Source organism: Gracilinanus agilis, chromosome 4 (genome assembly GCF_016433145.1).
Source record: "Gracilinanus agilis isolate LMUSP501 chromosome 4, AgileGrace, whole genome shotgun sequence".
Classification (NCBI taxonomy): domain Eukaryota; kingdom Metazoa; phylum Chordata; class Mammalia; order Didelphimorphia; family Didelphidae; genus Gracilinanus; species Gracilinanus agilis.
Window position 1 is genome coordinate 425006294 of NC_058133.1, and position 25756 is coordinate 425032049.

The 25756-nt window shown below is 35.2% G+C and overlaps 1 protein-coding gene across 1 annotated transcript in view; it reads left to right on the forward strand.

Moving 5' to 3' along the window:
- The window catches only part of MAP3K4 (mitogen-activated protein kinase kinase kinase 4), a 140896-nt gene that overhangs the window by 29604 nt on the left and 85536 nt on the right, over window positions 1-25756 (forward strand). The window contains exon 2 of the mRNA XM_044671820.1: window positions 7829-8019. Within this exon, the coding sequence (XP_044527755.1) occupies window positions 7829-8019 (191 nt within the window). The remainder of the gene's footprint in view (window positions 1-7828; window positions 8020-25756) is intronic.

Here is a 25756-nt window from a genome sequence, read left to right on the forward strand (position 1 = left end):
GAGGTAGCATAGTACAGTGGAAAGAATGCTGGCTTTGTACTCAGGGCTAGAGAGTTAGAGACTGGACTGGTAGAAGGAGCTCCCCAGGAATTGAGCATTTATCGAGATTTTCCTATGGGCCTAACACTGTGCTAAGTATTGGGGATCCAAAGAAGGGCAAAAAATTGCCCTAGGGACAGACAAAAGAGAAACAATATTAGCTGGAGACAGTCTCAGAAGGAAGGCCCAGTATTAAGGGGAGATTGGGAAGAGGCTTCCTGCAGAATAGTAGATTTTAGTTGGAGCCCAAAGGGAGTGAGGGAGCTCCAGAGGAGACCATGAGGAAGGAGAGCATTCCAGGAATGAAGGTCACCCAGTGAAAATGCATAGAGTTCCAGGTAAGAGAACATAGATGTAGATCTATCCCTTTCCCTGAAACTTAAAATCTTAGAGCATTGCATAGAACATAGAGAGGCTACGTGACTTCCCTACTTACCACATAATCACTGTGCATGGGGTCAGTGCCTAAGCTCCTAAGTCTTCCTGATTCAGAGGATGTGTTCATATTCTCTTTCTGATTTTTACTAATACATATTTCTCAAACACTAGCTCTTCGGAACCTCATGTGGGTAAGTCATTTAGTCTTCTTGGGCCTCTGTTTCCTCTGAGGCCCCTTCCAGTTGTACATCTATGATGTATAGTCCAATGAAAGGTTTAGAAACTTCCCTTAAAATTAAATCTCATAGTGTTCAGATAATGTATGTGATACTAAATATATTCTAATAGTTTAATGAGATGATACAGAACTAGTAATGGCCAGAATTTTGGGGTAGCATTATAATTTTAAAAATTAGGTAGCAGGTTTCTGATGATCCTTTTTCCAGTAGAAGATAGAAATAGTTCTATAATGAGAACATGAAGAACTGCCAAAAGTTTTAGAGGATATTATTTATTTGGTCTTCTAGTACCATCTGTTGGCTCTGGCGTCCCTTTACAGTTTTAGCAATTTTGTCTGTTTTGTTGCAAATTGTATAACTGAAATTTTTCTTTGAAGAACTCCACATAGTGCACACTTTGACCATTTTAAAAGAAAAGATAAAACAGCATAGGAAAAAAAATTTTCAAGTGTGGAAAATGAGAAAGGGAAAAATAACGAATATGATATCATTATCTTATTAAAATTCATTTTATTATTTTACCAGTCCAAGTTTTATAAAATAAAATTTACCTTAAGAGAGAGGGTATTATCTGGAGACTAATTCTATAGTCTCCTTATTTGTATTTGAGGGTTTTGCCAAAGTATAATAAAGCATTTTAAAAAAGAGAATAATTTAATTGCTTGAGCAAGTCATTCTAACCTATCATTTTTATAGTTTATTTGTTAAAAGAGGATATTATCTCTAAACTCCCTTTAAGTTCTAACATTCTATAGTTAGGAGGAAATAGCAGCATAGAGAAAATATTTGCATCAAATATCACTGATAAAAGTATGTAGGGAATTGTCACATGTATATCTGCAAAAGACATTCCCCATGAAATAAATTGTCATAATTTGAATAATTTTCAAAAGAATTACAAACTATGTGATAATTTTGAAACATGCTCCAAATCACTAATAGAGAAAATGATATTAAAACAAACCCTGAGATTTCATCTCACACTCTCCCCAAATTGGTAAAGATATTCAAAAAATGAGAAGTCAGTGTTGGAGGGGAGAGTTCGGAAAGATAGAAATACTGAAATTTCATTAGTGGAGAGAGAAGTTGTTTCAACTTCATTAGATAGTTGCTAAATACAAGTTATTATTCCTTATCCAGAATAAATCAACATAGACTTCTTTATATTATTTAACAATCTTCGTTGAGATATTCTATAAGTACTGTAAGAGTTCAAAATTAAAGGTAAAGGTATTTTTAAAACATGAGTATAAAATTTGCTGTATATAGGGAAAACATTTATTCACAAAGAATATATCTAGGGAAAAAAATATAAATAGAAAGTTCAGAACTAATTGCATCATTTCATCCAATCTTCTAGATCTCATATAAAAATAGCTAATATGGTAAAATCCTTACCTGAAAATGTTAACATAGATACCAAATATTGTGAAAAAGAACTATCCTTGCCAGGTCTTATACCAGTTATACTTAAATACTTTGTAATGACAAACATACAAATGTAATATGTCTGATTTTACATAATTTACATAATTTCTTATAAGCCTCTTCATATATTTCTTATAGTCTTACTTATTTCTGCAGAAGACCCTGAAACCTCAATAACATACTATTCAATCATACAACACAGTTCTCATGCTTAGAATGAAACTTACTTTTGCATTTTACTGAAAAAATAGACTCTTCACAAGGAATTGTCTTATCTCCTATTCTATGCCTCTAACTGACATTCTCCATATTCTTCTCTCTTATTCCAGTCTATCATAAAAAAAAGTGACCCTTCTGTATGGACTAAAGGAGCAGGCCTACTTGTTGTTATTTATATCTGACTTTTTGTCTCTGTTCTTAGGTTAATCCCTAGGAATGCATCTCTTCATCTCTGCCTCTTAAATTCCTAAATTTCAGTCAAAGCTGAGCTCAAGTACCACCTTCAACAAAAGACCTTTCCTAGTTTCCCTAGTTATTAGTGCCTTCCCTCTGAAATTACTCTGTGTGTGTGTGTGTGTGTGTGTGTGTGTGTGTGTGTGTGTGTGTGTGTGTGAGAGAGAGAGAGAGAGAGAGAGAGAGAGAGAGAGAGAAATGGGGGTTCTGGAAGTCTTAGTCCAACTTAAATTGTTCTAGCTTCCAGCCACAATAAGATGTTGAAGACAACCTGTAATTTGTCTGTGTCCATATTATTCTCTGTTAAATGAAATGCAAGCTCCTTCAGGGAAGGGGTTTACATTTTTGTCTTTGTATCTTTTGCACCTAGAATATTATAGGCATTTAATAAATGCTTCTTGATGTGTATTTTTAGTGCGTTTGAAGATTTACCAATGTCCATAACTACACTGTTGTTCATTCCTCTTTTCATTATTTTCTAATGGGATCAGTTTTTTTATCCTTCTTAGGATAGGATTCTTATCCTTCAATCATATAAATCTTTTCAGAAATTATAAAAATGAACATTTATTAGGTCTTTACTACTTTTATTGAGTTTTTAACAACTGCTGCTAATTTCATGTAATTAATATTTAGAGATCTGTTTAGTATATTAATTCATTACTCTTCCCATATCAGTTTTGATCCTTTAGTTAATTCCCTTACATATTCATCCTTTTCCCCTTTTCTTGTCCCTGTTTTTCTGTTAATTAAAACTTGCCATTTAACAGTGACATTGATATATTTGAGTGCACCTTCATCCCAATTTTTCTTGCTTCTCACCTTCCTGAGAAAATTGAGACTATCCACTATGAAATCCATTATCTCTTCTGTTCCATGGCTCAGAATTTCTCTATGCCTTTACCTACCCTTTTGTTCTGTTCGTTTTCTTCTGAGGAAGAAATGACTCTTCTTATTGAGTCTAACTTCTTTACTTGTGTCTTTAAACAGTATCTTTTAGGAGCTTGTACTTTGATCTTCAGTTCATCTTCATTCTTCCCTTTTCTCCTGACTACTTTGTCCATGCTTATAAAAATGCTCAGGTCTTCTTCATTCTACTTATAAGGACTTAAGAGCAGAGAATGCTTTAGATTTATCTTTTCATTGTCTAGAACAGGATTTTTGGTTAAGATATGTCAAATTTGGGAGTAACTGGGTGGTTCAGTGGACTGAGAGTCAGGCCTAGAGACAGGAGGTCCCAGGTTCAAATCTGGCTTTAGATACTTCCTACCTGTGTGACCCTGGGCAAAATCATTTAACTCCCATTGCCTAGCCCTTAGGGCTCTTCTTCCTTGGAACCAATACAAAGAATTGATTCTAAGATATATATGTCAAATTTAATTTAATAACTTGAAGGTTATTCTGCTATTTCTTCGTCATGAAAACAAAAGGAAAACCTCTGGTAGTTAAGAATTTACTATAGATTTAGAGGGGTTGTGCTTATTATTTGTTTAATAAATGAAATAACAGTTTCATCAATTATCAGTTTATATTCATATATTTAACTGAAGATATCACAATGATGAAATTTAAAATACTTATATTTCTATTAAAGCAAATATCATACTTTTTAAAAAACCCATTAAATTACAAAAATCTGCTTTTGAAATTTAAAATAATTTATTTATATCTTTTAGTGTCTGGTTACCTTTGGTTTATCCCATTTTCTTTGTATAACTGGCCTTTCTTATCTCTAATCTTTCACTATCTATGGACTGCTTCCTCACTGCCTACAAAAATACTTATGCCTATCTCATCCTGAAAAACAAAACAAAACCCTTGCTTGATCCATATATACCCCTGTAATGATCTTATCTTTCTTTTCTTTTGTGACTAACTCCTTGAGAAGGCCATTTCCATTTGATGCCCATACTTCACTCCATTTTACTCTGTTCTTAACTTTCTCTAGTCTGGCTTCTCATCTCATCATTCAACTTAACCTGCTTTCTCCAAAGTTACCAATGAGGAGCAGGTAGGTGGATCATCGTCTATCAGTGGATAGAAAGCCAGGCCTGGAGCTGGGAGGTCTTGGGTTCAAATATAGCCTTCAAAGGGTTATCTACACTTCCATTATTTTCTTATTGGAAATTTTCAAATAAAGAAAATGACAGAACTTTAAAAAACCTAAGATCTAATGAATTGTCTATAACTGCTTTTAGACAACAGCAGAGTTTAGTAGTTATGAGTCATGAAGTTATACCTCAACAATGTTTAAAGTGCTTCATTTATTGCCATATTGTAATATCCTCTCAGCCACTGTTATTACATAGTACTTTATAAAATAACTTTTGCTGCAGACTTGATGATATTTTTTAATTCAAACTAAAATTTTAAGGCAAAACTGTATTTATATGCAAATCATGAGCTGCAAGAAAGTTTGATAACAAACTAGTCAATTAGTAATCAAGCTGCTCTATACATTTCTGTGCTGTCAGAAGTTTAAAAAAGAAGTAAAATGTCCATTTCCTCACATTTCAACAAATAAATTCCTAAGCTCACACAGTAACAGGGCTTTTTTGGATCTCAATGCAAGTGCAAAAGAAATTTCCATATTTTAAAATTCATTTAGCTATGCAATTGTGGTCCTCCTACTTACTTTCAATGAATGTGATTTTTTTTCTGTGTAAATATATGAGGTTTCATCATCATCATCATTGGCAAATACCAAGAGAAGAATGTAATAGAATTCTATATATGCTTTCTAATTAATGAATTTAGAATTAAATTCTTACTGGATTAATATCAATATTTGGCAGTATCTTTTTATGGGAAAAGACATTTTAAAGCATGAAATATATCAAATCTCATTAGAAAATCAGTATTAATAATTAAACATTTGTAATCAGTTTTAGTGATGAGAAACACTCTTGAAGCCTAATTTTAAAAAATTTCATCCCACTTCTAATTTCCATTCTTCTCCTTAGTAGACCTGTATAAAAATTGTACTCTATTATTATTTTTAATTTTGCCAAAAATTTTGTGGACTTTTTTCTTGTTATATAAATACAAATATAATAACCTTGATTTTTGACTCTTAGCTCAAGGCCTTTACGGAAAAAGTTTTCCAATCCCTGGGATAGAGAGCTGGCCTTAAACTCAGGAACTTGTGTTAAGTCCTGCCTTTGGCATTTGTATCAGTTGCCTGGGGCAACCACTTAATATCTCAGTGCTAAAGCTACAAGTTGCAGAGGTGACTTACCTTGGAAGGTTTCCTCTGCCAGTGAAATGACAAATCCATGTTCTCTCTCTATTTCTGAATTATGTATCCAAGTTATTATGGTGGGATTTTATCTGGTACCTAAAGGAAATTTGGGGAGCCAGAGATAAGGAGGGAGAACATTGCAGCATGGGAGCTGTCAGTGAAAATGCATCAACATATATCAGTTAAGAGGTTGTTATAATTTAGTTCACAACTTTGGACTTACTTTTTTTAATCTTTGACGGTATACCCTCTTAATTTTTTTCGTGGTAATTGGTATTTTAATCAAAACAGATTTTTGGCATAGAATAATACCTTTGTAATTGAAAGGGCACTTTGAAGTAGTGAAGTCTTCATTTTTACTGATGAAGATTGAGGACCAGAGAATTTAATTTGAAAATACAAAATCCCAGTCCTAGGACTCCAAATTCAGTATTCTTTCTGCCACTAAGCTCTACCTAAATTTTTTTTATTCTAGATTCATGATTTCATTTCTGTTCCTTTCCTCCATTCAAGTGCTATGGGAAAAGCCCTTGATTTGTAGTGAGATTACCTGTCCCAATTTTGTTACTTAACTACTACCTGAACTTTTTGTTTTGACACGATGTTTTTGCATAGAATGTGCTGATAATTAAAATAAAATGTTGCAGTATTTCTCTTTCCTTTATATAAGAAAAAAATTACATAGGCATTATATAGACTGCTGCTCAGAAGAGTTAGCTTCCCTCTGTCCACTCATGATTTCTGGGAGGTTGTCTTTTATCTTCTTGTATACTTTTTGTCAAAAAATGGATTAAATAGTGTAGTCTAAGAAGTCATATATATAAATGAAATTTGTTTCTAATGAAAGTTCTTAATCTTAAATTCATGAACTTTTTATTATGTGAAATGTTTTAATAATTATTTTAATATAAATAGTTTACTTTATAACCATGTATATTTAACTTTATGCATTTAAAAACATTATTATGAGAAGGAGCCAGACTGCCATAGGATTCCATTCATTACTTCAAAAATTTTTTTTAAATCTGCTCCAGGGATCAGGGGACATTTAGGTGGCTCTGTGGTATGGATTGAGAGCCAGGCCTAGACAGAGGTGGTCCTGAGTTTAAATGTGATCTTAACCCTAATTGCCTAGCCCTTAATGCTCTTCTGCCTTGGAACCAGCACATGGTATTGATTCTAAGATGGAAGGTAGAGTTAAAAACAACAACAACAAAAAACCTCTGCTCCTGGAGAGAGAAGACTTAATGGAGCAATGGAAAAAAACTTTGTATTGGGGTGGGGGGTGGGGGCAGAAGGCCTTGTTTTGGATCCTTTCTTTGGCTGTCACTAACTAACAAGTAACCTTGAACAAGGCTTTCATATGAAATTGTTTTGAAAGACAAAAATTATAGGTTTTTTTTTTCTTTATGTTCCCTATAGATTTGAATACAGCCATATGTAAGGACATATGAGAAGGAAAGTAGAACTATTTATAAACATGTATTTTTTTCCCAACTACTGTGTTGGGCTCTGTAAAGCAGTTTTTAATTTTTGCTTTGTATTTGTTTTTCAGGAAAAGTAAGGGAAAAAAAACTTTGAAATGCTAGATAGGATTGTACTTGTCTCATTGGTTAGTTTGTTTGACACTAGTTCCCTGACAGTATGTTTTTAGTTTTGATTTTGATTAAGTAACTAAAATCTTTTTGCATTTTTTTGTTACATAAGAGCTCCAAGCTGTTTATAAATTATGTAACTTAAGAACTTTTTTTTAAGTTTTAAAAAATTAGATGAAAAATTTCTAAAACTTTTGGGTGTAAGCCTTATGTGGAATCCCCTCAGCTTTATGAGCCTGACAGATATTTGCTATTTTGTCATTGCTAAGAACAGAAGGAAGTTGAAATTTTGACTCTATATTTTAGAGTTGAAAACTGTTGTGAAAGAATTGTGACAGATGAAAGGAGACTGTCAAAAAGTTAGAAACAGGAATGGAAGAGCATTTGAAAAATTTAAGTGAACAAATCATTTTAAACTAAAATTTTACATTACTCTTTTTTCCTTTCTTTCTTAGACAGGAGTGCAAGCTGGGAGATATTGCTTGCAAAAACTCTGAATCTGATGCAGAAGAGTTTTCAGATGAAACAAATACTGAAAACCTTTATGGCACCTCTCCTCCCAGCACACCCCGGCAGATGAAACGTATGTCAACCAAGCACCAGAGGAATAATGTAGGGAGACCTTCTAGCCGCTCCAGTTTAAAAGGTGTGTCTTTTACATGAAAAGATGTAGAGCTTATTAATAAATAATCTCTAGAAAACATTAATTTATTGATTATATAAAACACAGAATTCTTTTGTTTCCCTGACTTTTTCTGTCTTCCAATAAGGAGGGAAAGGGGCTTCCTGTTCTTTTGGCCATTGCATCAAATTGTCATGTAGGTGGTGGGTTGTTTAAATTCCTTTCTTTCCATGGCATTTATTCTTGTTTCTTCTGGCATGGAAAGGAGGCTTGTAGGATCTCTTGATTAGTGTGGCATGATATTTCCATCTCTGCACCCATGGGGGAGCTCTAGAACCATTTTTAGTATCATTTTCCTCCCTAAATTCTGACAATTCAGCACCTGATAGTATAATTCAGCAAAACCTCAGGATTGTAGAGCTACTCTTAATTCTAAAGAGTGTACATGTGTTCTAAGGTAGGCAGCCATATTTCTTCTTGTCCACTCATTAGGGAAGTTCCTTTGCAGTCTATCAATAAATATTATTAAGTGCTGAATAAGTCAGGAACAATATAAGTTCTGGGGATACAAAGACCTAAAAAAATTCTCTTAAGAATTACATTCTCTTAAAACTGATGTTATGTAGGTCTATAGTCTAAGTACATGTAGAATAAATACAGTTTAAATACAGGTTGTTAGTGGGGAAGGACATAAGCAATTAAGGCCATTAGAAAAGGTTTCACATGTAAGATTCAGTTGAGCAAGTCATTTAATAAATTATGTTTTGAAGGACAAAAAACCCTCTAGATTTTCTCCCTTGATTTCCCCTGTGTATTTGAGTACGTCTCTATATAAACATAGAGGAGAAGGGAAGTAAGACATTGGTTTTGAGCATGAATTCACTTCTTAAAGGAAATAAAAGATCTGAGGCAGAGATGAAAGGATAATACCAGTAATCATTAATGAGTAAGCATTTTTTAAGGACCTGCTATGTGTTGGGACAGCTAAGTGGCTCAATGGAGAGAGAGCCAGGCCTGGAAGTAGGAGATCCTGGGCTCAAATCTGGCCTCAGACACTTCCTAGCTGTGTGATTTTGGGCAACTCACTTAATTCCAATTGCCTAGACCCATGTTGGTGAACCTATGGCACCCGTGCTGGATGGGGCTGCTCCCTTACCCCTCTTACCTAAGGACATTTTTCACATGACCCTCCCCTCTACCCAGCATCCCAATGGGTTTGCTTCCTCCCTCCCCTGTCTAGATTAAGGTGGGGGGCTCACATGCAGTAGTTTGGGTACTTGGCCTCCAAAAAGTTTGCCATCACTGACTTAGACTTTACTGTTTTTTCTGCCTTGGAAATGATATGGAGTATTGATTCTAAGACAGAAGGTAAGGTTGTTTTTTTGTTTGTTTGTTTTTTGTTTTTTTAAGTACCTACTATTGTGCCAGGGATGAGGTATGGCCAGTGCAAAGACATGGAGGCAGATAATGGAGTGCTATGTTTGAAGAACAAAGAGAAAACTAATTTAGATGGACGGTAGAGCTTGAGAAGGTTAATAAGTATATAACAAGGTTAGAAAGTGAGTTTGGACTCTCTGCTGCTACACCATCATCTTCTGCCTGATCTCCAAACACTTGAGGGAAGAGGTGTCTAGACTCCTGCTACCAGTGTCTCCTGCAAGAAGAGGAAAGGTGATATATTTTCCATCTGTGGCTTTGCTGTCTGATTGCCTTCCGCCTCATGCTGTCTGTGTTTCCAACAAGAGGAGATGCTTTCTATTTTGTGGCTCCCATCTCTTATCTGATCTCTAGCCCCCTGAATGGGGTAGGAACCTCTAGAGAGGAAAGGAGATATAAGAGGTCTTCTGGATGACTGTGCCCTCTGTCTCATGCCGCTTGTGTCTCCTGTGGCTCGTATCTCCTGCCTAATTACCAGTCTCTGCTGGAAAGTAGAAAGGTTCCTTTCACTTCACGATTAAGAAATTCACATCTGAACATTGCCATATCCATACATATCCATTGTAAGTCATCATCCAAACCTTATGCATCATCCCCAATACTGATTCCTTATTCTCTTTCTTCTCAACCCATTCACTCCAAAGTCCCACTTAAATGCTACCCATTCCTTCCACTGTGCCTTCTGAAATGCATGTTCCATAGGCAATAAATTTGCTCTCATCTTAAATCTTTTCCTTTCCCACCCCTTCTATCTTCTGGCTATCACTGAGACCTGCCCACCCTGTCCAGCACTGGCTACATTTTTACTCAATCCCCTCAGCTCACTGGTTAAGTGGTTAGAGAGGAGTGACCTTGCTCTATCTCCACTTCTAGGTTTTCCTTCTCCCCTCTTCAATGTGTAACCTCTCTTCTTTGGAGGTTCAAATAAACCCCATCTTCCACCCAATCAAAATCCTGGATACTGTTGTCAGCAAGACCTCTAAAGAACCTGGCTCAAAATCTTTCTTGAACATTTTCTGTTCTCATACTAGTGGATTTAAACAGGCCTATTGATACTCCTTCAAACACCTTAACCTCCTAGTTTCTCAGCCTACTCATTTCCCGAGAGTTACTCCTCCATCCCGCCTTAGCCAATCACAGAAATCATAGCCTTGACCTTTCCATCACACACAAATGTATCACGTTCATGTTTGAAGAACTCTGAAATTCCATTATATGTATAACATATATGTGCATATATGTATGTATATAAAACACAGTGCCTTCTGCCTTCTCATGACAAACACTATTCTTCATCCTCACTGTGACTTCTATCCCTCAGTTGTTGTTTTTTCAGGTCATCACCCTTGCATTATTTTTCTCTTCTTTCCTTATCTTGATCCCTTAGTGAACCAGTTCAACTCCACACTTTCCTCTTCTAGAATCCCTGACTCCCCTATGTCGTCAGCTGTGCTCCACCAGGCTTCATTCAGCCTTGGTGTGGGTCACTTCTACTATCCATTGCTTTCACTCCTAGATGTATGCTATTGAAGTTAGGTGGAGAAAATCATGCCATGGTTTTAATAACTGGATCCATTCTAAATTGATGCCATGCAACCTCAACTAGACCATCACTGCCTGAATACCTCCCTCATTGTATAGTTCCTTTATCAAATCAGTATCTTCTCCAGCAAATTGACTACTTTGTCATTCCTACTTTGTCAGTTATCTTCAATTTCTCTCTTGTCTTCTGGCTGCTTTCTTACTACCTTGAAATATGCTCTTGTCTATCCCATCTTCAAAACAACCTCATTTGATCTCTTCATCCCTGATACTGATTGTCCCATATTTCTTTGGCCATTTGTGGCTAAACAACTTGAGGTCATTAAAAAAAAAAATCTTACATTCCATCTTAGAAATGCTACTGTATTGGTTCCAAGGCAGAATAATGGTAAAGACTAGACAGTGATGGGCAAAATTTTTAAAGAGGTGGCCAAAGGAAAGGAAATGCTCATTTGTCAGTCTGTTTCATTGTATTGTATCCTACTCATTGTATTTGTCAGATTAGGAATAATGTCATGTGGCTGGATAGAACATTTTCAGGACCCTCCCCCCATCTGGCCCGAGAGCCATAGTTTGCTCATCACTGGGCTAGGCAATGGGGGTTAAGTGACTTGCCTAGGGTCACACATCTAGGAAGTGTCTAAGACCACATTTGAAACCCAGGAACTCCTGTTATCTCTAGATCTGGCTCTCAATCAGCTGAGCTACCTAGCATCCCAACCCCCCAATCCAATTCTCTCCTTAATTCTTTCTAAGATGGTATCTGACCTCATTATTCCACCAAAACCACTTTCTCCAAAGTTACCCATGGATTTCTCTTAATTGCCACAAATCTAATGGCCTTTTGCCAATACTCATTCTTCTTGACTTCTTTGTAGGCTTTAATTCTGTTGACTACTCTTTTCTCCTTGATTTTTGGGACACTATTCTCTTCTGGTTCCCCTTCTACCTATTCTTTGCTGGATATTTATCCAGGTTGTGCCCACCAAGTAACTATGAGTATATTCCAGGGTTTTGTCTTTGACCCACTTCTCTCCTCCCTCTAAACTACTTCCTTTGCTGATCTCATCAGCTTCCATGATTTCATTAGCGTCTGCATTCTCATGATTCTAAGATCTACTTTTCCAGCTCTTATCTTTTTGTTGACCTCCTCTCTTGAATCTTCATTTGCCCTTCAGACATCTCAAACTGGATGTACCATAAATTCAACACATCCCAACTCATTACCTTTCCCTCCAAACCTTTCCTCCTTCAGAACTCATCCAGGACATCTTAATCTTCCCAGACCCTCAGGCTCACAACCTAGGTTTCATCCTTAGCTCTTTATCTCTTACTTCCCAATATCCATTCTTTTGTAAAGGCACCAGCTAAGGTCACCTCTGCAACCTCTGGAATACATCCCCTTCCCTCAGGCACTATCACCACTCAGGTGGAGAGGATAGGAGAGAAAGAAAAGATGTCTGTTAGTTATGCATCTGTTAGTTAGGAATGTCAGAGGGCACAGTGGAAAGCATGAACATATGGGCAATTGATGAATTAGGGTAAGGAGTAGGTAAAATGAGACAAAAAGCAGCAAGAATTGTCGGGGAAGGAATCTTGCTCATTGGCGGTTGGGAGTATCACCAGGACTGGGAGAGTAAGAGTGTATGCTAATGAATCCCAATAGGTCTTTCAATAAATGGTGAAAGTTCATTTGCTGAAAGCAAATACTTAGGTTTTTGCTCTACTAGTGGCCCTGACTTTGGAGATAGGGCAAGTTGATAATCCTGTCATTGGGGCTTCTGGAAGCTAGCTTGTTGGATCCTGCTGTTTGGCAGCCCAACCTCAAAGCAAGAAGTATTGCTGTATCCTGGGCCTCTGGATTCAAGCACAAGCAGTCTTTTGCTGCCATGTCCTAGAGATTTCTAGATGAAAGTGCATTTAGAAGTGGGATTCTACCATTACAGGGATATTGATATTGATAAAATGAAAGAAGCATTTCTTCTCTGGTTCATATCCTATTTTTTGAGACAAATCCTGTTTGTATTTGGGCTAATTGCTTTACTTTTTTGAATTTCAAATCACCAATCTATAAAATAGAAGGTTTGGTTGGATTAGATGAGCTCTAAGAACTCTCTTAACTTTAAATCTATGACCCTATAAACTTCAGTACTCTAGGATTCCTTATTTTATCCAATGTACATATTCCCTCTATTAATGAAGATTCTCTCTCCTCCTTACTTTACTAGACAGTTTCATGAGTTGTTGTGGCCTCCCAAAAATTTATCCCCTCCCCTCATTTCCAGCCTCTTAGGAAACGAGTAGTACTTCAGTGGAGGGAAAACATATATATATATATATATATATTAGACAGTTTGTGAACATGCATGGCCAAAATGAAAGGATGAAAAAAGAATAACAAAAAAGCAAACTGAATAAAACCAAATCCAGTTTCCATATGTGGAAGCATCTTTCCTAGTTGTGATTCCAGTTTAACTTCAACCATTTAAAACTTATAAATCATGGAAAAATCCTTCTCATCTGTGACGGATTATTCATTGTCATCATTTGTAACTGAATAATTTGTTGACAAGTCAGAACTGACCGGAAAGCTGTCATTTCTTTGGTACACACTCAGAAAAACTGGCATGTTTTAAGACTAGGAAATTCTTTTGAAATTGATTGTTTTCATAGTTTTGAAATAGACATTATATGAAGAATGAGGTTTTTTCCCTTCCTGAGCTAAATCACTATTTAAAATAAGCCATCAATTTATTACTTAAAAATAAAGTTTTGTAGGGAGATCTTAATTAAGTGGAAAATATAATAAGTATGTTCTTTTTTATTAGTACTCAATTCTCATGATTTCTCCCTTTGCTCCACATGTAAGGATGATCCTGCCTTTTAAATCACCTATTATGTATAACTAACTGATCTCCATGATCTGGAACTTTGAAATTTTTCTCTCAAATCCATTTCTCCCAGTGCATTGCTTTTTTCCAAACCTACTTATTCTGTTTGTTACTTCTAGTAACCCAACATCTCTTACTCATTTTCTAGTCCTTTATTGATCTTATTTTCCTCTTTCTAACCAGTTCAATTTTATACTCTTCTTACTTTAAAGTTCCTTGCCTACCTAGTTCTTTTTGCTGATAATTCTTGACCAAACCTTTATCCTGAGTAATCTCTAAAATCTGCCCTTTTTTACTTCTAGTACTGTTAACAGGAAGTCATAACACAACATATTTATGTCATCTAGTCAACTGAGCCCACACTGCTCTATGGAAATCTTTCTCTGATTGACACTAAAAAGATATCTCTTTACCTAAATTTCTCCTTGCCAACTTTTCTCTCCCAAAGAACCATCTCTTATAAAAAAAATTTTAAGAGTAAAAAGAGAAAAAGAAAAAGATCTGTAAAATCTATATTTTAAAAATCTAATATATATGTAATGTTCCACATTGGCATTCCCCCCGCCCCCCACCCCACCCCACTTAAAGGCCCAGGAGAAAGGTGTCTTTTCACAAGTCTTCTTAGAGCCAAATATTTTGTAATTGATAGTTGAAATCAGGATATCTGACATACTTGAATTCAAAGTAGAAAACATTAAGAGAGACAAATAGGGGAATACTATAATGCTTAAAGCTTCATAGATAACAAAACATTAACAATTTAAAATATATATTAACTAAATGCCAAAATAACCAATATCGAAGATTTAGATTAGTAGTGTCAACCTGAAATAGAAATGAATATTACTAATCCATACATTAGGATCACTGTGGGCTTCATGTGGAGCTAGTTTTAAATATAATATTATCAGTGATTAACTGTATTTTTCCTTATTTTGTTAAATATTTCCCAATTATATTTTAATCTAATTGGAGTACACTGAGTAGCATTGAGTGCCATATGTTTGATAACCTCTGATTTAGACAGTGTAATTTTCTTAATTTCGGTATTCTGCTAACAATCTAGCAAGTCAGAAAGATATAAAGAAAAAAGTTGCAGATTGGGATTGAATGCTGAAAAAACTAAATTTGGTAGACATGATAATATATAATGGACTTATGTCTAAGGATACATTTTATGTAAAAAACTAATCACTTTGTAACCCAAAGAATTTAAAAATAAGTACAGAAAAGTAGATAATCGAAATATCAAATGGATGATAATGAAATTAAAAGTAATGAATAAGATATTAGAACATATAGACTAAAATTAATTTTAAATAAAAGTAATGCAAAGTCCAAAGTATAAAAAGAATAAAAAATATCAACCATAATAACATAATACATGTTATGGGATGTAGCTGACAGTAAAATTGACAGATCTTAGCAACTGTTTAGATGAGGTGAATGAGAGAGGGTAGAATTAAGGATGATACCTGTTATGATTCTGAGTGAGTAGGAGGATGGTTGTATCTTCAACAATGGTAGGAACATTTGAAAGTGGGAAGCATTTGGCAGGAAAGATAATAAATTTAGTTTTGGACAACTTGAGTTTAAGATTGTTTTATGAGACATCTACTTTGAGAAGTCTAATAGATGATATCTGATAAGAGACTGGAAGTCAGGAGAGATTAGGCTAGATAAGTAGATTTGAGAATTGAGACTTAACAGCATAGAGATGTTCATTGAAACCATGGGAATTCATGAGATCATTAAATGAAATAGTATGAAGGGAGACGAGAAGAGGACTCAGGACAGAACCCTGGAAAACACACACTTTTAATAGCCTAACATTGTGAAGATGAATATTTTAAGCACAACCGAAAGCTTACATAAAGGCTTGGAGTTGGGAGATGCCAGTAGGCTGATTTGCCTGGAATGTAGAATGTGTAAGGGAGATTGATGTATAATTGGCCTGAAATATTTGTATCTCTTTGCCATGGTGTCATGCATATAGCAAGCATTCAAACATTTGTGGAATGGATGGATGAATTAATAAATATAGACTAACAGTTTTTTGTTTTATGATGTTAACTGGCTTGTAATGTTCAGATAGATTCCCACTTCTGCTTTTCCTTTCAACATGGAAGGGTAGAAGGCAAATCAGATTTGGATAGCTATTCAGGTAAAATTTAATAATGTGATTATTATTGTTGTCATAATGACATCATTATTAATGAAGCAATAGAGAATCAAAATGCTTATATATTTTATGTACTTAGAAAAATTTTTATTTTTGAGAAATTTGGCTTTTCAGAAGTGGTTAATTATAAAATGTGACAATTTTATTCTACTCTCTTCAGCTACATTGCATTCCAGAATTGTTAGGCACCAAGTAGGATTCCAGTAATTAAGAATCAAGAGCCTAATACTTATCTGTCAGCTAATGTTATCATGACAATTCTTTTAAAAAACAAAACCCCAAGGCAACGCCAAAACTCTTCCCTTCACTTCCCCACCCATGAAAACATACCCTCATATTTCTTTATCTCTCAGTTTTAGGGAACTGTGTTTCTAGCTCCCTTACTTGCCACTTCTGGATGTCATGGTTGTCAATCTCTGCCATTTTGCAATAGTGCCTAAGGCTTTTTCCAGTAACCAATTAGAAATGAGACCAAAGGTTGGGCAGGTCCAAGTAGCTCCTTACTAATTTAGCTTGATTGTTTCATGATAGTTAGAACATAATACTACGAAGGTTCCTTGCTTACCTAGCAAGGTAGCAGATTTATCAGGCTACATGAGGCCAACTTGTTTCTGGTACAAAACTGAAGAGATATCTTGTGTGCTTAGTTGGATTAAGTGGACTTCAGAATGGACTTCTAATAGTTCTCTCAATGGATAGGTAAGTAACATTGAACATTAGGTATTCTTCTCTCATGGTTTCAGTTCATATACAAGTTAATTTACATTTTGCTTTATAAATACTTCAAAGGAAAAAGTGAATACTATTGTATTTCTTAGATTGATTTGGCTGGTATTCTGTGCTAGGATTAGTTCTGAGATATTTCTTTGTTTAAAGATAACCATCTTATGCCTAAAAATTAAATTACAAAAATTTCTTAACAGTTTTTCTGTTTCAGATTGTTTTATGTATTACTATTTATTTTCTTGGATTTATTGTTTATTAACCTTAGATCTTTTAAGGATTTAAAAATCTTTGTGTTCTTCATGATAACTAGTCTTATAAGTTAAATTGTTAGTGATTTTGGATTAAAATACAAAGATCACATAGGATCGTAGACCCAGAATTGGATAGGGTCTTAGATGCCTCAGTTCAATCTTTTTACTTTGTAGCTGAAGCACTGAAGCCTAGAGAGTTTAAATGATGGTTACACTGTCTTGATGCCTTATAGTTGTTTTTGATAATTGTGTTAACAGAGGAGCACAGGCCCTAGCAAATCTTACCACATTAAAGGTCTTTTAGGATAGCCCCACTAATGAATTGCCCATCTGTTGTCATGGAACCAGCCTGTCTAAAGTGAACAAGGCCAAGAGTAGATAATTTTTTTCAGTCATAATCTCTTATATTCATGATTTACTAAAAGTTATACTGTGTACCAAGTGGGAGATACATTGAATCCACAACTAAAGTAACCTTGTAGTGTTTTTTAAAAGTAGTTAATGTAATAATTTTTAGCAAGTAGTTTGGCTTTTACATAGTTTTTCTTGAGGTTTTATATAAAGTTGCTCTTAATTTTCAACAGTGCATTTTAAAAAATGTTTGAAAAAACTTCATTATTCTACCCGAATAGAACTTTTTAAAGTCATACTTTATTTTCATTTTCAATAAATTCTGCCTGGGTTCAATTTCATGATTTGCTATTCTTGTATGAGTAATAAAATGTACAAATAGCTTAATTTTAAAAGAACATAAAAAAAGACAGCATTGTGGTCACATGAAAGAATATTTCTAGCTGGAGTCAGGAGACTAAGTTTCTAGTAAGTACTATCTTACTCACTGACACATTGAGCCAAGGCATTTAATGATGCCATGTCTCAATTTCTCTCCTGATAAGCAGGAACAATAAGAACTTGCATTTCTTCAACTTATGGGACTATTATGGGGGTAGTAATTAGATATATACATATACATATACACTTTGACATCTTTGGAGCAAATGACTGTATTAATATAGGATATTGTTTTATTTTTCTACTCAGAATATTCTTCTCTAAATTATAATCATCTCTTGTTGAGGTAACACCTATTATGGCGGGTTTCTAGAAAGATGTGTAAGGGATTCTGGTTTATCTCCACTTCTTTTAGATACTTGGTAAAAACTTATCTTTCTAGAATAATATAAGCATAGTTTCATTTAGAAGGAAAATGGTTATGAGGTCAGATTGGCACTTCTAATTCTCCATCCCTTACAGGGTAAAAATGCCATATATTTCTGGCCAGAAAAGCAGAAGTTTGTTTAAAGAAGAGGAAAGGATAAAATCAAGAGATAGATAAAGCTCTACTTTCTATTATTTTCCTTCTCTGGAAAAAGGAAATGATACTGGGTCATTATGAAAAGCATATAACACAATAAGATATAGAAAAGTATTTTGAAAAATTTCTAAAGATTGTATGAGTATATAATATTTGTTTTCTTACTCATTTCTAAAAAGCATTTTATTAATACATTGTTTTTGATATCCTAGTCACTTTCCTACAGTCTTCCCCCATACCTTCCCCTGTCAAAACCAATAAAATTGTTAACTAAAATTTTCAGTACACAGTCACTTACCAAGTTATGCAGCATTTTCTCCTATAGTTTATCACCTTTCTACCAAGAGGAAGGAAATTCATTACTTTGTCAATCATCTAGAACTTATATTGGTTATTTTGTTGGTTTGTTTGGAAGTGTTCTCTTGGGCCATCTTTTTTTTTTTTTTTTTTAACTCATCCTTCTGTCTTAGAATCAGTACTGAGTATCAGTTTCAAGTTAAAACAGCATTAAGGAGTAGGCAATTGGGGTAAAGTGATTGCCTTGGGTCACTCAGCCAAGAGATGTCTGAGGCCACATTTAAATTGATTCTCTGGTGCTCTAGCCACTGTTCTACCTAGCTGCCCCTCTCTAGGGCCATCTTAAATTATTGTAGTCATTAGCTGTACTGTTGTAATTCTACTTGATCCTTCTGCATTTTCATTTGTCTTTCCATATTTCTGTGGAATCTTCATATTTGTTGCCTCTAAGAGCACAATAGTATTCCATTATATTCATGCAGTAAATGAGAAAGTAATTTCACACAAAACAACTACAGAAACCTAAAACATCTGGGAATTAATTTAGCCAAAAAATAGTGAGATCTTAAATGCATACATGTTAAGTAAAAAGAATATAAACATAAAGGAAGGTAAATAAATGGAGTAAGATTATCTTCATTAATTCATTTGGGGATTATGTTTTCTTCTCTTAAAACTAAATAGTTAATTCTTAGTAATATTCTTTGATCATCTTAAAATAGGCATATCTATTCTTTAAGCAAATTTGCCTTTCTCAGGCCATCATATTAAACCATTTAACAAATTTGTGCTTTGACTCAAATTGTCTTCATTTAGCTTTTCCTCTCAAACTATCTGGGTCATCTGCAAAGGATTACAACTTTAAGGACCATGCTTGATTCGCCTACTTTCTGTCTGAGATGACAAAGAGAATATTCTTTTTTTTTCTTGAGGAAAGCCTTTCATTTATAGACTTTACATGGTCAAAGGAGATTATTAGAGTAAAGCAGGAAGAAATATAACTACTTATTGCTTTTATATTTCTATTGTTTTCATGTTTGTTAAGTGACTTGATTTTCAAAACCGGCTTGGGAGATTGTTAGGAGAGAGAGTGAGGTCCTAGTTAACAGAGAGATTTTATAAATTCCTTGTAAAATTAATATAAAAATTGTCAATTATTACTAATGTAAATTCTAGAGTAATAGGGGTTAGCTGATTAAGGGAATGGTTTAAGGGAGAAACTCTAGCACAGAGTGAAAGAAAATGAGCCATTTGGCCAGTTGTTTTCTTATTTAGGCCCTGTCATTTTTTTATTTGAAAATTTTCAAATAGAAAATGGAAGTATAGATGATCTTTTGAAATTACATCTAACAGTGGGCATATTAGAATGAAAAAGCATTTAATAATAAGTCTTTACAATGTACTTAGTGCTGGGAATACAAACGGGGGAAAAAGACATTCTAAAATGTCTCAAAAATTCTCAAATTCTCAAAAAAAAAAAAAAAAGACTCAAGGAGCTAAGAATTAAATTTGTGGAGACAACACATAAGACTTGAGTTACAAGGAGATTCAAAGGTCCCAGAATTCCTAATATTGCAGCAGCAGTTTAGATGTCAAAGTCTAGAGGTCCTAAGTGTTTGCCAGGAGGTCATCTGATTGTGCACAGGTATATGAAAGTATAGTGGCAGGGCAGATGGCAAGGTCTGAAGGACTTTAGAATGCAGTGAAAGGACAGATAGTAAGTTCTGATGGTCCTCCATCTCAATAGAAGATTTGTATTTGATGACTCCCAGTTCATCCAAATGGTATGAAGATGTTTCCATAGAAGCCTTCCTATGGGATCTGGATAGCCTCTGGGATGGATTCTTTGTTTCTTTTCATTCATCATTTGGGTAAGTAGGATATGGATATAAATGATCTACAATATTCTGCCAGCAACAATTTGTGTGTAAGAAATGTCATAAAAATATCTACAAAATGTATTCTAGAAAATGTATAAACAGAAAACAGTGGCTAATTATGAAGCAGAAGCAAAGGATAATAGGCTCAGATTGCTTCCTGAGTATCACTGCATTTGGTACCAGTGGAATATAGTATAATGGTTAGATTCTTTTCAAGTTATTAATAGGAGGACATAGACAAGAATCTTCCAGGATGAAAAGGTATAGCTGCGTTATTATATATATATTGAGGGAGTACCCACAAGATGATGATAATAGTGGATATTCTTATAACAGTTCAAGGTTTGCAAGGCATTTTACGCTGTTTTATTTGATCTGCAGACCAACTCTATGACATGCACATGATTAATATTGCCCCATTTTACAGATGAAGCAGCTGAATTTAAAAACAATTATTAGAGGCTGATCTGACTAATAGGATAGTGTTCTGTTCATTTTTGATGCCAGGAACAAAATGAGGCATTCTTAGATCATTGAACAGTAAACAAAAGGAAGTTTTACTTAGGTATAGTATTGAGGTGCTTGTACACCTAGGCCAAATGTATACATTCTGTCTTTAACCCTGCACTATACCTCTTTCCATATGAAATCTTTGGTCAGCATTTTGGGGTTCATTATTCCCCTGGTCTTGAGACATCAGCCAAATTTGAATAATTCCAACCTCATACAGAGAAATCTTTTTATGCCTTTGCACCACCTCTAGGCGAAGCAAGTCCTAGAAACAGTTTTGTTGTTTTTTAGGGAAAAACTATCCTAACCCTTGGGTGGGGAGGAGGTGCAGATCTTGGTGCTTTACCAGCCACCCCATTGTGTGTCAAGGGCCAAAGGATATTTTTGAAAACCTTCTGCCAATTTACATGCTGTTAGGGATTTTACTGAACAATCTTCCTGGCATAGACAGCATCAAGGCAGGTCATGAGGGGCAGAGTGGGAATTTTAGTAGCTCTCCTAAAGGGGTCATCATAAGAAAAAAAAAAGAAGAAAAATGGAGAACAGAAACCTAGTCTTTTCTGGCCTGTTTTGGAAAGTCCAAATCTCAAATCTCAACAATCTGGTTCATTTGGTAGGTCAGAACCAAATCTTATACTTCACAATAAGATCTCCTGATGCAAGGTGGTGATAATGAGCTGGAACAGCACCAGAAATATCAGGGCTACAGCACAGGTGAAGACACCTTCAATATAGTCAGCAATTCTTCATCATACATATAAAGTGGTTAAAAGGTCATATGTCTCTTGTATGCAATCTGTCCCAGGATCTTGGTTGATACTGATACTACCACCCACTCAGTGTTTCTTGGTTCACCTTCCAAAACATTTCTTCCATGAAAGCCTCATCAAGGGAATCATACCACATCTCTTCCCCAAAGAAGGATCTGACCCCCTCTTCCAGAGGAGCTAAATAAGGAATTGCCCTTACCTTTACCAGACACTAAGAATTACCACCAGATTTGGTAATTGACCCATTCTGGAATGTCTGCTGTTCTTGTAATTGTTCCAACATTTTAATTCAAATTAATTCAGTGGAGAGCATATGATGTTTCTGATGGATGCTCATCTGATCCACAAATTATGCATGGACAAAAGCTTCTAATGGTCCCAATCACAAAGGGAATAATCTGATTGTCTAGTCCTTTTTCACTCAATTCTCTGGTCTACTTGACTAGCCACTACCTAGAAGTCATCATAGATAAAGATCTTCTACTTCATCCCTCTAAGACTCTCACATGCCAAACATGTATCTTGGAGCTCAGTCTACTATACGCACTTGCTAGAAGTCCCTATTCCTTAGAGTATGTATTCTCTCTTACTGGTTCAGTGGTTACTGAAGTACATTTTAGGTATTCTTATCACATACCAGAAGGAAAAATCGTTTTGTAGGTCTGTTCCCATTGGGTTAATGGAGGCAACAAGATTCCAGTGCCCAATTTGGAGACTTCAGCACTGGCATAGTCACAGACTATGAGAGTACTAATGCAAGAAAGATCCAGACAAGCATGATTTTGAATGTATCATTTTCATTTAATAGGAGAAACCTTATGGACCCTATGTATCTTTTTAGAGCAGTCCCCTTATATTACTAAGCTTAACACTAAACAAAGGGTGATCTCTGTGTCACCTATTTAGCAGCAACTGGAGACCTAGTAACAGATGAGCAGCTGCTTTTCAAAAGTACAGCCGTGACTGGCTGGTTTGGGGAACTTGCAGTCCCCAAAGCCCCACTCAGCCTGATCATTATAGATAAAAAAGCTCACCAAAATATGGCGCTGGAGACTGCATTACATTTTCCAAGACTATAACATTTTCTTGGGCCCACTTAAAAGAGTTTGGTAAACTTGGACCATCAGAATACCTGGATCGTTCCTGATGGGGATATGAGTTCACTGCAACCTGATTTATTCAATAAGTCTTTTGAATTTTCTTCTAGATAATAGGAAAGGTCTGAAGTATTAGTACCTTATTATGCCTAGAATCTTCTAGGTTTTCCCTACACACACTTTTCCCCAAATTTGACTGAGCAGGCTGATTCTTGCATTTTTCTAGGTTTGATTCCCACCTTTGCTCCTCATATGGGCCAACATGAGCCACCATGACCTGATCTAACCTGGTTAACATTATGTCATCAGTATAGTGCTGTACTTGAGGATCACCCCCACCCCAAAAGAAAGTCTTTTACAGGTAACTAAGGAAGGGCAATAAAAGTCAATTGTACTTTTTTCCGAATGAAAGTAAACTTCTTCTCTTGACTAGACTTATCCTTAGGAACAGAAATAACAGCAGTTCTAGCTTTTATATTGCATTTTGAGATTTGGAGAAAACTATACATACTATCTCTTTTTCACACAAAAACCTAGGCAGTATGCTGTTATAATCCCCATTTTTACAGATGAAGATCAGAGGCAGATGGGCTAAATGACTTGACCTGGTTCACATGGCTAGTGTCAGAGGACAAATTCAATCTTTCTGATCCCAGATCCAGTGTCCAATCTCCTGGTTCACCTAATGGTCCCCCCCCCCCCAAAAAAAAGGCATTAATAACTCCTCACCATTCACCATGCACCTGGGCATTACTTTGTCTACAACTTTGACAAGTTCACGAATAGTAGTAGTTATGAGCATAATGATTTTGTTCAGTTCTTTGTGTCCACTGTAATCAGCCAAGGATCATCTCTGCCTTCCCCTTGGGCAACACAGGATTATTATAAGGGGAGTTGGTATAATGAAGTGTTCTAGCTTCTTTCCCTCTCCATCACTAGAAATGTCTTTTATTTCTCTGGGGACCCAGGATTGTGTTAATTACATATTATATGGTTTGGGCAGCTATTTCTGATTTTTTTATATTTTCAATTTTTTTTGCCTGATTTCTTGTCAGATCTAGGATTTTATAATCTTTTTTGTTTCATAGATCCCTTTAGCAATTTGTTAAAGCCTATAGAGTCTGTATGCTTAGAATAATGTTTTTAAATGCACAAAATAAAATATGTAAGATTTCAAATGAAACCAAAAGCTAGTGAAAATAAAGATACAATTTTTTTCCTTATTCAGATTTGCAGACTAGGCTAAGACTCTTAGATTCAATTGTTTTTCGACTTTGTAATGTGGTGATAAAGCAGTCATAATACTTAGTAGAATTTTCTTCCATTTTCTTATTCACTTTTACTTACATTTTTAGTATTCTGTTCAATTTGGAATTTCTTTTCCATTTCTTAAAGATTAATTAAGTTTAGCATAGTTAATATCTGGAAATCCACTTAACTGGGCAGAGGTAACCTGAAAGCAAATGGTTCAGGATCTTCTAGATTTAGAAATCCCACTTTTACTGTGGCATACTTTGAGTAGTAGTTTATATGATATAAATTAAATAAAGGCTCCAGTTTTCACATATATATTAAATCTTAGTAAAACTTAATTTTTTAAATGAAAAATAATGTAAATGATCAGTCAGTAGTTAGTAAATATTTATTAATCATTTACTATGTGCCAGGCACTGTGCTCATGATATAAAAAAAGGCAAGATAAAGTTTGCTCTCAAGGAGCTCACTGTTTGATAGGGGACATAACTGAATAAATATATATGGACAGGCCATATATATAGAGGACCAAAGCAATTAATTAAAAGAGAGAAGGCCCTAGAATAATGTTGGCAAAGATGTGGCATATATACCCCAGCATGTTGGAGGGGGCTGCTCTGTTCCCCCCTCTCCACCTGGAGACAATTTTCACATGTCCCTGCTTGGAGCCCTCCAGAAATCGTGAATTCACTACCTCCTAAAACAGTCCATTCCATTCTTTTCTGAAAACAAAATTTTTTCTAACTCTTACCTTCTGCCTTAGAATCAATAGTATTGATTCTAAGGCAAAAAAGTGGTAAGAGTTAGGCAATGGGGGTTAAGTTATTTGTCTGGGGTCAGAGAGCTGGGAAGTGTCAGGCTAGATTTGAACCAGGACCTTCCATCTCTAGGCCTGGCTCTCAATTCACTGAGCCACCCAGGTTCCTTCCCCCCCCCCCCCAACATCCCCCCTCATATGCCATAGTTATGATAATTATCACCTGAATACTGAATATCTTTCATTAATGCTTTATATTTTCCAAAGAAAATTTCACATTTTTTTTTTCTGAGGAAAGCAGGCAGGCTTTATGAGGAGGCAACTAGGTGTTCCCAATTCTCCCGTTTTTCTCTTTGTATGTTCAAATGCTTACACATTTCAGACCTGAAATCTTATCCTGATTGTGACTAGTTTTGTTGATGTTAAGAACAAAAGGTTCCTTGAACCTTCACTCACCTGTACACTGAGTATAACAGTGCTCATCAGAATTCAATTAGCATACCATACTTGTGAATTTAATTTTGCATCACCTTTACCAAGAGTCATCTGTCACAAGATTGGTATGAATTCTACTTCCTTTTAAACCAGTCAAACTTTTAAAACATGGTGTAATTGAGGGATCATTGGACTGTGAGTCAGAAGATCTGCATTCTAATCCTGGCTCTAAAATTTTCTGGCCATGTGACTTTGGGTAAGTCAGATAAACACCTGAGCTTTAGTTTCTTCATTGTGATACAAACTTCTTTCTCAATCTAATTGTACGATTTGTTGCTTATGCATTTTTACTTTTACTCATTTTTAAAAGCCTAGACTGATTGTGAAGAACTTCATATTTCATTGATTTAAGAAACA